This window comes from Theropithecus gelada, chromosome 5 (genome assembly GCF_003255815.1).
Source record: "Theropithecus gelada isolate Dixy chromosome 5, Tgel_1.0, whole genome shotgun sequence".
NCBI classification, from domain to species: domain Eukaryota; kingdom Metazoa; phylum Chordata; class Mammalia; order Primates; family Cercopithecidae; genus Theropithecus; species Theropithecus gelada.
In genome coordinates, this window is record NC_037672.1 from 143757509 (window position 1) to 143771476 (window position 13968).

Consider the following 13968-nt stretch of genomic DNA (forward strand, 5'->3'; position numbering starts at 1 on the left):
CCTTTTTTATGGCTGCATAGTATTCCATGGTGTATATGTGCCAGCCAACAGACACATGAAAAAATGCTCATCATCACTGGCCATCAGAGAAATGCAAATCCAAACCACAATGAGATACCATCTCACACCAGTTACAATGGCGATTATTAAAAAGTCAGGAAACAACAGGTGCTGGAGAGGATGTGGAGAAATAGGAACACTTTTACACTGTTGGTGGGATTGTAAACTAGTTCAACCATTATGGAAAACAGTATGGCGATTCCTCAAGGATCTAGAACTAGATGTACCATATGACCCAGCCATCCCATTACTGGGGATATACCCAAAGGATTATAAATCATGCTGCTATAAAGACACATGCACACGTATGTTTATTGCGGCACTATTCACAATAGCAAAGACTTGGAATCAACCCAAATGTCCATCAGTGACAGACTGGATTAAATCATGCTGTTATAAAGACACATGCACATGTATGTTTATTGCGGCACTATTCACAATAGCAAAGACTTAGAATCAACCCAAATGTCCATCTGTGACAGACTGGATTAAGAAAATGTGGCACATATACACCATGGAATACTATGCAGCCATACAAAAGGGATGAGTTCATGTCCTTTGTAGGGGCATGGATGCAGCTGGAAACCGTCATTCTCAGCAAACTATTGCAAGAACGGAAAACCAAACACCGCATGTTCTCACTCATAGGTGGGAATTGAACAATGAGAACACTTGGACACAGGAAGGGGAACATCACACACTGGGGCCTACTATAGGGAGGGGGGAGGGGGGAGGGATAGCATTAGGAGATATACCTAATGTAAATGACGAGTTAATGGGTGCAGCACACCAACATGGCACATGTATACATATGTAACAAACCTGCAGGTTGTACACATGTACCCTAGAACTTAAAAGTATAATAATAATAAAAAATAATAATAAAGCATATACACAGAGAGCACTTCATGATAATACAAACAAAAGCAACACATGAGGTACTGATTGTGTAATTATGTAGCACACAGCATAATTATGGGTCCTTAATAAATACTGGATGATGGTTACAATTATTGTCAACTTAATAAATATTGTCTGAAATAAGAAAAAAAACAATGTTGGTGTTTAAATGGCTATAATTACATTTCTAGGCTAACACTGCTATTAAGTTGAATATGGAAAGCTTTTGCTTCTGTGTTGCTGTTCCATACGTGGGTCTGAGATCTCCAAAAGGCCAGATGAATGAGCCTTTCATTAAAAAAAAAAAAAAATTCTTCTTGACTGTAGAGATAATAGCTCTAGTAAGGAAAGTAAACTATATTCTGGAGAAATCAGCAGAAATTCATAGGCTCTTAAGTCTTCTGGAGCCAACTAATTTCAGTTGGTTTAGGATGAACAATTTTATTGAACTGCAATAAATTTGAATTTCTTCTAAATCCTTAAGTTTGGAAGGATAATCTATTCTTATTTTAATATTGGAAAGAAAGAATAAGCAATCAGGTCTAACCCTATCTAAGAGTGTTAGAATAGAATGAAGGTGTCTATATTTGCTGTGTTCCCTCTGAAAGGTATAAAGATGAGAGATGATTGCTGGTGACTCACCATTCTATTTCATCTAGAGACCTGAGTGCTCTCACTGCTCTATTCCCTTAGGAAGTCATGTTCCTCTGCTTAAAAGAATATTGCCTGCTCTCTGAGCTAATGATTTGTTTGGAGGATGGAAGTCTCAGAGGTGAAGATAACTGCACAGCTTTTAAAATGTATCTTTCTGATCTTTGATCTGTTTTTTTCTGAATACATAGGGCCCTTCAATGGCAAGATTAAAGACGCCTTTTCTTAGAAGAGAGGCAAAAGTTGAAAACTTAAAAGCTGCTCAGATTTCCAAATAATATTTTTGTATTTTTTCATTTTGTTGACATCATGTTGGGTGAGTGTCATCCTTCATTCATGTGATAATTGGATAGTAATCAAAATGCAGTGTTGGATCACAGGTTTTCCAAGAAGATGGGGAAACTATGCATTTTGTTTAAAAAGTAGTTAATGCAAACTAGTTTATGATTAGGGCATACATAACTCATTTTGAATTCCATTTAATTCAACAAATATTTACTTGGTACCTAGTAGATGCCAAACATCGTGTCTTCTTTTGTAGGGAATATCAAGAACAAGGACCTGTTTTCAAGAGACTTATACCCTTAATCAGGCAGTTAAGGGGATTACAGAAATGGCCGTCGTAGGATGCAGAATATGCCAAATGAAAAGTGCGTGGAGAGAAATGAATGACATTCAATGCGGAACAGAGAAGAGACCACATTTAAATGAGAGGGCATCATGGAAGCATTCAGCATCTGAGAATGACTTAGCAAAATGGCAAGATTTTCCTGGATGGGGCTAGAACTGAAAGTAGGTGATAGTAAAGCATGTGATGTGCAGAGGGCAGGGGGAGTGGCATAAGGCAGGGGAGGGAAGAGGTCAGAAAAGGTTGAGAAGCTTGTATTTAATGAGCAGGCAGTGGGGAGCCAAGGAAGATTTTTAAGCAGAGCAGAGATAGTGTTAAGAGTTGTGGTTCAAGAAATATTTCTGAAGCATTTTAAAGCAGAATTTCCTGTCTTTTGAACTAAAAAATATGTCTATGTAAACAAATGTGTTTGATAATATCCTACAGGCTTTATTTCCAAATAGAATGGCTACCTCTGAAAATGTTAAACCATGACAGTAGTATGAGAATTAATTTCTCACTTATACTTGGATCCAAAAGGTTTTTATTTTTCAGTTTTATAATGTTGTGGCTCATCCATGCATATATTTCTAATGTAGATGAAATAAATCAGCAAACGATTGTTTTATTTTATAGCATTCTGAACAACTTAATCTGCCCCCTCTACCAGGCGAATAGCTGTTTTTTAATGTCTGAATAATATTTTGATATGCTTTTGTTTTGCTCCTAAGTCCTGTTGGGGAAAAAAAATGTGACCTTACAAAAGCATGGAAATAAAACATAAAATGTATAGAAAAATACATAGTCTTACAGAATAAAGAAAAACAAAAAAGCCAGGTGTGGTGGCCTACGCCTGTAATCCCAGCACTTTCGGAGGCTGAGGCAGGTAGACCACCCAGTCAGGAGATCGACACCATCCTGGCTAATACTGTGAAACCCCGTCTCTACTAAAAATACAAAAAAAAATTAGCCGGGCGTCATGGTGGGCGCCTGTGGTCCCAGGTGCTCAGGAGGCTGAGGTGGGAGGATGGCGTGAACCTGGGAGGCAGAGCTTGCAGTGAGCCGAGATCGCGCCACTGCACTCCAGCCTGGGCGACAGAGCAGGACTCCGTCTCAAAAAAAAAAAGATTTTTTTAAAGCGAAAATCAGGATGGCCTCGAATGGACATAGGACTGATCAGAAGATACTTTTTTCAGGAGTATTTTTTTTTTCATAATTACCATTGTGATGGTCAGAGTTTATCCAAAATAAATCTGAAAATGCGAGTAGTTTTATTTATCTTCTACTAAACCTTCATCAGAATAAGTAATCTAATATGGGTCATGTTTCCTCTGGGTTATTTTCTGCCATTCTGGGCAGAAAATATGAGAACCTGAAGGATACATAACTCAAAACTACAGAACTCTCAAATACATGATGACAAGACAGCGTGCTGAAGTAAGCACAATATGACCTGAAAGCAGTCAGTTAATAATGGACTGTAAATATTTTGGAAGTGTTTGAACACACTGAAACTCAAGAAGCTGCCAATTTTTTGAAGACTTCATCTTGTTTTCTCTTACTATGGATGTATTTGGAAGATCTTTCCTTATTTTATAAGTAGAGGATGGTGTGTTGTTAAGTAATATTCTACTGACCTAAAAAAGTCAACAAAACTCATGTGTGCTTAATTTGCTATTATTTACAATTTATTCTATGGAGGAAATAAATACCAAAATAGATTGTTGTTTCATCTAAATGACCACAGGGGAAAACAAAGAGTTCAAATCAAATAGAAGATACTTCTTCACATTACAAAAGGTTTGCCTTATGATTCCATTTGAGTTATGCCAAAATATTTTACTTTAAAAAGTTTGATTTGCACACAAATAAAAGAAACTCTAAAGTCTGTCATAGGCAGTATTTTTTTTAATTTAATTTTGTTTTGTTTTTTAAAATATCCCATTCTAAAGTTCTTAACTGAGGACTTGAGCCAAACCTAGTTGGCACATAATAGTGACCCCTGCATCCCTTCTAGTTGTTGGTTTTTAATTGACTATTTTCAATAGAATTCTTCATAAGAAAAAGTATGTAGGAAAAAAGTAGAATTGAGAAAGATTACTACCAGGTATTTTCTAAATTAATATTCAAACTCAAACTGATAAAAGTACTCATCAGTAAAGTAAGCAGATAAAGCAAATTAGCATTCATCAACAGTCACTCTTTTCAGTAAGGTATAACACAGAGCATGCTAAAAAAGCATAAGCTTCTTTCACATTCCTATGCCTCATCAGTACGTATTGTTGACTAAGATAACTGATAAAAAAAAAAAACACAGCATGAGAATGGTGATTTATCAGGTACACCACATTATTACCATTATTTTATGCTTCTCTTAAACATCAAAGGTATAATTTAGCAACAAGCATATCCAACCTTCATGTAGTAATAGATCCATAAAATTAAAATTAAAATTACCAATCAAATTAAAATCACCAACACTTGAGTGAACCTTTCCAATGAAAGTGAATTAATCACTGAGAATGATATGAAAACTAAAGTGTTCTAAAAACCAATGCCTTACCAGTAACTGGATCAGGTTCAATGTCACCTCTGCTCTCCTTCCATGACAGCAGGTAGTTGAGGCTGGTGAGATCTGCAGACTCTATATAGTTGTTCACTGTAAGCATCATCTGATGAGCTTTTGCTATTCCATAGTGAACTTTTGTCTCATCCATCAGAGGCATGCTCATTAGCTCTACTGTTGTGTCAAAAGCTTGCTGAAAGCGTTGAGAAGCTTTGTTGTAGTGTCCCTAAAAAGGTAAGAGAAAGAATTTTCTTTCTTACTTTTAATTTCACCATTTCACATATTTTCCGACCTTACCCTGGCATGTCCCACACTGACCTTTCGACAGTTATAGCAGTTCATCTTCAAGAAGAAACAGATGGCAAGCAGGCTATTAGGATAAGGTTCTCTTAAAGAGCTGTGATTACTCACCATTCAATATCTTGAAATTAACTTAGTAGGAAAGTTCTATCTATTAGACTAAGCTATATAAGACTTAAGTTCTGCAATGTCTGGCAAGATGGCCGAATAGGAACAGCTCTGGTCTGTAGCATCCAGTGAGCTCAGCACAGAAGGTGGGTGATTTCTGCATTTTCAACTGAAGTAACCGGCTCATCTCTTTGGGAAGGGTTAGACAGTGGGTGAAGCCCACAGAGGGCAAGCCAAAACAGGGTGGGGCACTGCTTCACCTGGGAAGTGCAAGGGTTGGGGAATTTCCTCGCCTAGCCAAGGGAAGCCACAAGGGACTGTGCTGTGAGGAATGGTGCTCTCTGGCCGAGATATTATGCTTTTCCCATGGTCTTCACAACCCACAGACCAGGAGATTCCCTCCGGTGCCTATGCCACCAGGGCCCTGGGTTTCAAGTGCAAAACAGGGTGGCCATTTGGGTAGACACCAAGCAGGAGTTTTTTTTTCACACCCCAGTGCTGCCTGCAATGCAAGCAAGACAGAACCATTCAGTACCCTGGAAAGGAGGCTGAAGCCAGGGAGCCAAGTGGTCTAGCTCAGCGAATCCCACCCACAAGGAGCCAACCAAGCTAAGATCCACTAGCGTGAAATTCTCGCTGCCAGCCCAGCAGTCTGAAGTCAACCTGGGATGCTCGAGCTTGGTGGGGGCGGGGGATCCACCATTACCGAGTCTTGAGTAGGCGGTTTTCCCCTCCCAATGTAAACAAAGCCTCTGGGAAGTTCCAACTGGGTGGAGCACACTGCAGCTCCCCAAAGCCCCTGCAGCCAAACTGCCTCTCTAGATTCCTCCTCTCTGGGCAGGGCATCTCTGAAAGAAAGGCAGCAGCCCCAGTCATGGGCTTATAGATAAAACTCCCATGTCCCTGGGACACAGCACCTGGGAGAAGGGACGGCTGTGGGCACAGCTTCAGCAGACTTAAATATTTCTGGCTGCTGGCCCTGAAGAGAGCAGCAGATCTGCCAGCAGAGTGCTCCAGCTCTGCTAAGAGACAGACTGCCTCCTCAAGTGGGTCCCTGACCCCCCGTGCCTCCTGACTGAGAGACATCTCCCAGCAGGGGTTGACAGACACCTCATACAGGAGAGCTCCAGCTGGCATCTGGAGGATGACCCTCCATGACGAAGCTTCCAAAGGAAGGAACAGGCAAAAATCTTTGCTGTTCTGCAACCTCCGCTGGTGATACCCAGGCAAACAGGGTCTGGAGTGCACCTCCAGCAAACTCCAGCAGACCTGCAGGAGAGGGGCCTGTTAGAAGGAAAACTAACAAACGTAAAGGAATAGCATCAACATCAACAAAAAGGATGTCCACACAGAAATGCCATCCGAAGGTCACCAACATCAAAGACCAAAGGTAGATAAACCCACGAAGATAAGAAAAAACCAGCACAAAAAGGCTGAAAATTCCAAAATCCAGAATGCCTCTTCTCCAAAGGATCATAACTCCTCACCAGCAAGGGAACAAAACTTGATGGAAAATGAGTTTGACGAATTGACAGAAGTAGGTTTCGGAAAACGGGTAATAAAAAAACTCCTCTGAGCTAGAGGACCATGTTCTAATCCAATGCAAGGAAGCTAAGAACCTTGACAAAACGTTAGACGAATTGCTATCTAAAATAGCCAGTTTAGAGAAGAATATAAATGACCTGATGGAACTGAAAAACACAGCACGAGAATTTCGTGAAGCATACAAAAGTATCAATAGCTGAATTGATCAAGCAGAAGAAAGGATATCAGAGATTGAAGATCAACTTAATGAAATAAAGTGTGAAGATAAGATTAGAGAAAAAAAGAAGAAAAAGAATGAAAGAAGCCTGCAAGAAATATGGGACTATGTGAAAAGACCAAATCTACATTTGATTGGTGTACCTGAAAGTGACAGAGAGAATGGACCCAAGTTAGAAAACGCTTTAGGATACTATACAGGAGCACTTCCCAACCTAGCAAGACAGGCCAACATTCAAATTCAGGAAATACGGAGAACACCACAAAACTCCTTGAGAAGAGCAACTCTGAGACACATAATCGTCAGATTCACCAAGGATGAAATGAAGGAAACAGTATTAAGGGCAGCCAGAAAGAAAGGTCGGGTTATCCACAAAGGGAAGCCCATCAGACTAACAGTGGATTTCTTTGCAGAAACCTAAAGCCAGAAGAGAGTGGGGGCCAATATTCAACACTCTTAAAAGAATTTTCGACTCAGAATTTCATATTCAGTCAAATTAAGCTTCATAATTGAAGGAGAAATAAAATCCTTCACAGACAAGCAAATACTGAGAGATTTTGTCACCACCAGGCCTACCTTACCAGAGCTCCTGAAGGAAGCACTAAATATGGAAAGAAAAAATCAGTACCAACTACTGCAAAAACACCAAATTGTAAAGACCATCAACACTACGAAGAAACTGCATCAACTAACGGGCAAAACAACCAGCTAGCATCGTTATGACAGAATCAAATTCACACATAACAATATTAACCTTAACTGTAAATGGGCTAAATACCCCAATTAATAGAAACAGACTGGCAAATTTGATAAAGGCTGAAGATTCATCGGTGTGCTCTATTCAGGAAGCCCATTTCATGTGCAAAGGCACACATAGGCTTAAAATAAAGGGATGAAGGAATATTTACCAGGTAAATGATAAGCAAAATAAAAGCGGAGGTTGCAATCCTAGTATCTGATAAAACAGACTTTAAACCAACAAAGATGAAAAAAAAGACAAAGAAGGGCATTACATAATGGTAAAGGGATCAATGAAGCAAAAAGAGCTAACTAGCCTAAATATATATGCACCCAATACAGGAGCACCCAGATGAGTAAGACAAGTTCTTAGAGACCTACAAAGAGACTTAGAATCCCACATAATAATAATGAGAGACTTTAACACCCCACTGTCAATATTAGACAGATCAACAAGACAGAAAATTAACAAGGATATTCCGGACTTGAATTCAGCTCTGGACCAAGTGGACTTAATAGGCATCTACAGGACTCTCCACCCCAAATCAACAGAATGTACATTCTTCTCAGTACCACATCACACTTATTCTAAAATTGACTACATAATTGGAAGTAAAACACTCCCTAGCAAATACAAAAGAATAGATATCATAACAAACAGTCTCTCAGACCACAGTGCAATCAAATTAGAACTCAGGATTAAGAAACCCACTCAAAACCACAAATGGAAACTGATCAACATGCTCCTAAGTGACTACTGGGTAAATAACAAAATTAAGGCAGAAATAAATAAGATCTTTGAAAACAATGATAACAAAGACACAACGTACCAGAATCTCTGGGACACAGCTAAAGCAGTGTTTAGAGGGAAATTTACAGCACTAAATGCCCACATTGATAAAGTAGAAAAGATTTAAATCGACACCCTAACATCAAAATTAAAAGAACTAGAGAATCAAGAGCAAACAAATTCAAAAGCTAGCAGAAGGCAAGAAATAACTAAGATCAGAGCAGAACCGAAGAAGATAGAGACACAAAAAATCCTTCAAAAAATCAATGAATCCAGGAGCTGTTTTTTTAAAAAAAAGATTAACAAAATAGATAGAATGCTAGCCAGACTAATTGAGAAGAGAGAATAATCAAACAGATGCAATAAAAAATGATAAAGGGGATATCACTACTGATCCCACAGAAATACAAACTACCATCAGAGAATACTATAAATACCTCTATGCAAATAACTAGAAAATATAGAAGAAATGGATAAATTCCTGGACACATATACCCTTCTCAGACTATACCAGGAAGAAGTCAAATCCCTGAATAGACCAATAACAAGTTCTGAAATTGAGGCAGTAATTAATAGTCTACTAACCAAAAAAAGCCCAGGACCAGACAGATTCATAGCTGAATTCTATCAGAGGTACAAAGAGGAGCTGGTACCATTACTTCTGAAACTATTCCAAACAATAGAAAAAGAGGGACTCCTCCCTAACTCATCTTAGAGGCCAACATCATCCTGAGAACAAAACCTGGCAGAGACACACACAAAAAAGAAAATTTCAGGCCAACATCCCTGATGCACATTGATGCGAAAATCCTCAGTAAAATACTGGCAAACCAAATCCAGCACCACATTAAAAATCTTATTCACCACGATCAAGTTGGCTTCATCCCTGGGATGCAAAGCTGGTTCAACATACGCGAATCACAAAACATAATTTCTCTCACATAAACAGAACCAACGACAAAAACCACATGATTATCTCAACAGATGCAGAAAAGGTCTTCAATAAAATTAAACACCCCTTCATGCTAAAAACTCTTGATAAACTAGGTATTGATGGAACGTATCTCAAAATAATAAGAGCTATTTATGACAAACCCACAGCCAGTATCATACTGAATGGGCACAAGCTGGAAGCATTCCCTTTGAAAACCGGTACAAGGCAAGGATGTTCCTCTCTCACCACACCTATTCAACATAGTGTTGGAAGTTCTGGCCAGGGCGATCAGGCAAGAGGAATAAATAAAGGGTATTCGAATCGGAAGAGAGGAAGTCAAATTGTCTCTGTTTGCAAATGACATGATTGTATATTTAGAAAACCCCGTCGTCTCAGCCCAAAATCCCCTTAAGCTGATAAGCAACTTCAGCAAAGTCTCAGGATACAAAATCAATGTACAAAAATCACAAGCATTCCTATACACCAATAACAGACAGAGAGCCAAATCATGAGTGAACTCCCATTCACAATTGCTACAAAGAGAATAAAATATCTAGAAACACAACTTACAGGGATGTGAAGGACCTCTTCAAGGAGAACTACAAACCACTGCTCAAGGAAATAAGAGAACACAAACAAATGGAAAAACATTTCATGCTCGTGGATAGGAAGAATCAATATTGTGAAAATAGTCATCCTGCCCAAAGTAATTTATAGATTCAATGTTATCCCCATCAAGCTACCATTGACTTTCTTCACAGATTTAGAAAAAATTACTTTAAATTTCATATGGAACCAAAAAAGAGCCTGTATAGCCAAGACAATCCTAAGCAAAAAGAACAAAGCTGGAGGCATCATGCTACCTGACTTCAAACTACAAGGCTACAGTAACCAAAACAGCATGGTACTGTACCAAAACAGATATATAGATCAGTGGAACAGAACAGAGGCTTCAGAAATAATGACACACATCTACAACCATCTGATCTTCAACAAGCCTGACAAAAACAAGCAATGGGGAAAGGATTCCCTATTTATTAAATGGTGTTGGGAAAACTGGCTGGCCATATGCAAAAAACTGAAACTGGACCCCTTCCTTACACCTTATACAAAAATTAACTCAAGATGGATTAAAGACTTAAACATAAGACCTAAAACCATAAAAACCCTAGAAGAAAACCTAGGCAATACCATTCAGGACATAGGCATGAGCAAAGACTTCATGACTATAACACCAACAACAATGGCAACAAAAGCCAAAATTGACAAATGGGATCTAATTAAACTAAAGAGTTTCTGCACAGCAAAATGAACTATCATCAGAGTGAACAGGCAACCTACAGAATGGGAGAAAAATTTTGCCATCTAGCCAACTGACAAAGGGCTAAAACCTAGAATCTACAAAGAACTTCAACAAATTTACAAGAAAAAAACAACTCACTTAAAAACTGGGCAAAGGATATGAACAGACACTTCTCAGAAGAAGACATTTATGCGTCCAGCAAACATATGAAAAAGAAGCTCATCATCACTGACCATTAGAGAAATGCAAATCAAAACCACAATGAGATACCATCTCACGCCAGTTAGAACAGCACTCATTAAAAAGTCAGGAAACAACAGATGCAGGAGAGAATGTGGAGAAATAGAAATGTTTGAGATACCATCTCACACCATTTAGAATGGCAATCATTAAAAAGTGAGGAAACAACAGATGCTGGAGAGGATATGGAGAAATAGAAACGTTTTTACCCTGTTGGTGGGAGTGTAAATTAGTTCAACCACTGTGGAAGATAGGGTGGCGATTTCTCAAGGATCTAGAACCAGAAATACTATTTGACCCAGCAATCCCATTACTGGGTATATTCCCCAAGGATTAGAAATCATTCTACCATAAAGACACATAGACACATATGTTTATTGCAGCACTGTTCACAATAGCAAAGACTGTTCACAATAGCAAAGACTTGGAACCAACCTAAATATTCATCAATGATACACTGGATAAAGAAAATGTGGGACATATACACCATAGAATACTATGCAGCTATAAAAAAGGATGAGTTCATGTCCTTTTTAGGGACATGGATGCAGCTGGACACTATCATTCTCAGCAAACTAACACTTCTCAGCAAACTAACACAGGAACAGAAAACCAAACACTGCATGTTCTCACTCATAAGTGGGAGTTGAACAATGAGAAGACATGGACATAGAGAAGGGAACATCACACACTAGGGCCTATTGGGGAGTGGGGGACTAGGGGAGGGATAGCATTAGGAGAAATACCTAATGTAGATGACAGGTTGATGGGTGCAGCAAACCACCATGGCACGTGTATACCTATGTAACAAACCTGTATGCTCTGCACATGTATCCCAGAACTTAAAGTATATATAAAAAAAGACTTATGTTCTTATCGATAAAAAGTGATCAAATATTTGCAGTTTCATATGGTTCAACCTAATACACTGTAGTAAAAAGAAGTTTGGGAATGAGTGAACAAATTTACATTGATTTGGATAGAATTTTACTATTCGTAGAGTTGGATTTAGCTAATGAAATATTTTTTACTTTTTTTTTTTTTTTTTTTGAGGTGGATCTTGCTGTGTCACCCAGGTTGGAGTGCAGTGGCATGATTTCAGCTTACACAACCTCTGCCTCCTAGGTTCAAGCGATTCTCCTGCCTCAGCATCCCGAGTAGCTGGGATTACAGGCGTATGCCACTATGCCCGGTAAATTTTTTATATTTTTGGTAGAGACAGGGTTTTACCATGTTGGCCAGGCTGGTCTTGAACTCCTGACCTCAAGTGATCCGCCCGCCTTGACTTCCCAAAGTGCTGAGATTACTATGTTTTGTTTTCAGTCACAGCAAAAGGTCATTTCGGCCAAGTCATTTGGTTAATAGCTGGTGAAAATAAATGTACCTATCCTCTAATTCGTTTACTGCTCTTACTTTCCCATGTTCATATGCCATTCTTCTTAACTGAGAATGTTGAAGTAACCAGAATTTCTGAAAAATATGACCTTGATGTCACTAGCACCGATCAAATGATCATTTAAATATCTCTTCAAGAAGTCCTTCGCAACAGCTCGAGCTGCAAAAATTCAGGGTGGTGTTGTTGTTTGTCAGTGTCACCTCCATTAAAAGCTATTCTCCACAAATAAATACTGTTTACCTAGCTCTTATGAAGCATGGGGGCCAATGCTAAATACTTAGTATGTATTATGTCATTGACTTTCACACGTCACCCTATGAGGAAAATAATATTCTTATTTTACAAATAATCACATTGAGCCTCAGAGAAAAGAGCATCTTCTGCCACCCCCAAATCTTCTAAAAATCCTCATGAAAATCTCTTTCTAAGAGGAGGATATTATCTAGGATTGATCTACATTTGTAAAGGCTCTAGGGGACAAAATTTCCTTTCTTCACTGACTTGTAACCCTTTAGGCTCCACCATCTCCTCCCTTCTGCTCATCTCTCTCCTCCTCACCCTACCAAACACACAAAAAGCAAAAACATGCATGTGCACTCTTTTGAACAGAAACCCTTATATGGGAGAATGTTTTGCTGTATAAGTCAGTTTCTAGTATTTTATGAAGGAAATGAACATAAAAACAACACAGGAACAGCTTTATACTATTACAGCAGTAGAGGTAAAACACATCTTCAACTCTGCATACCTCCGTATAATCATGAAGCTCCAAGATCAGTTAAACTGACTGAATAAAGAAATTTCTGGCAAGGTGAGGAGGGGGAGAAATAGGACTTATGTGATCATTTTGTTAGATACAGGAAGAGCACATATAACACTATGTTATAGGCCCACAGGGACAGTTTAGGAGAACTGTTTATTCAAATGATTCATTCCAGCCAACTTTGTTAATTTAACCAGGGTCTCTCCATATTACATCAAAAATAACTTTTGTTTGTTGAGGTGAACAATTCTTTCTCTTTCTTCAAGGTATAAACCATAAAATTTATATGAGAAAAAAGTTACCTAGGAAAAAATAAAATGGTATCAAAGATATTTGTAAGCCAATGAAGTAAACTATAATTGAGAAACAATACAAATATTGAAGATGATGTAAATAAAAGTCACTAAAATTATAGATTTTCCTGGTAGATATCAAAGACATAGGACAAAATATATGAAAATATACAGTTAGGCCAAACATAACCATTTTTTTAAGAAACAAAAGTATAAATATCTAATTGATATTCTAATTATATTTCTGAGATTTCAATTATTTATTGTTTTAGGTGAGAGTCTTAATTAGGAAAATTAGAGACCACAAATAAGTGGACATATATATGAATTTCCAAAGCTATTTTTATATGTTATTAAGTAAAAATTAACTCATTCATTCATTTGACAACCACTCTGAGCCAGGCCAAATGCCAGGCCATGTAGAAGCAGCAGTAAATGGAGTTTCCACTCAAGTTTTTGAGGTGAGTGAAGTGAAAGTAGTGATATACCTAAAATTTTGATTAGGTCTTATTTAAGTGCCTTTTTACTCTTAAAATAGGAGCTTTATAATTAGCTAA

General features: G+C 38.3%; 1 protein-coding gene across 4 annotated transcripts in view; it reads right to left on the reverse strand.

The window, feature by feature from the left end:
* The window catches only part of TTC29 (tetratricopeptide repeat domain 29), a 252624-nt gene that overhangs the window by 101357 nt on the left and 137299 nt on the right, over positions 1-13968 (reverse strand). For all 4 annotated transcript variants that reach the window (XM_025385535.1, XM_025385532.1, XM_025385533.1 and 1 more), the window contains one exon: positions 4782-5010. In XM_025385535.1, the coding sequence (XP_025241320.1) occupies positions 4782-5010 (229 nt within the window). The remainder of the gene's footprint in view (positions 1-4781; positions 5011-13968) is intronic.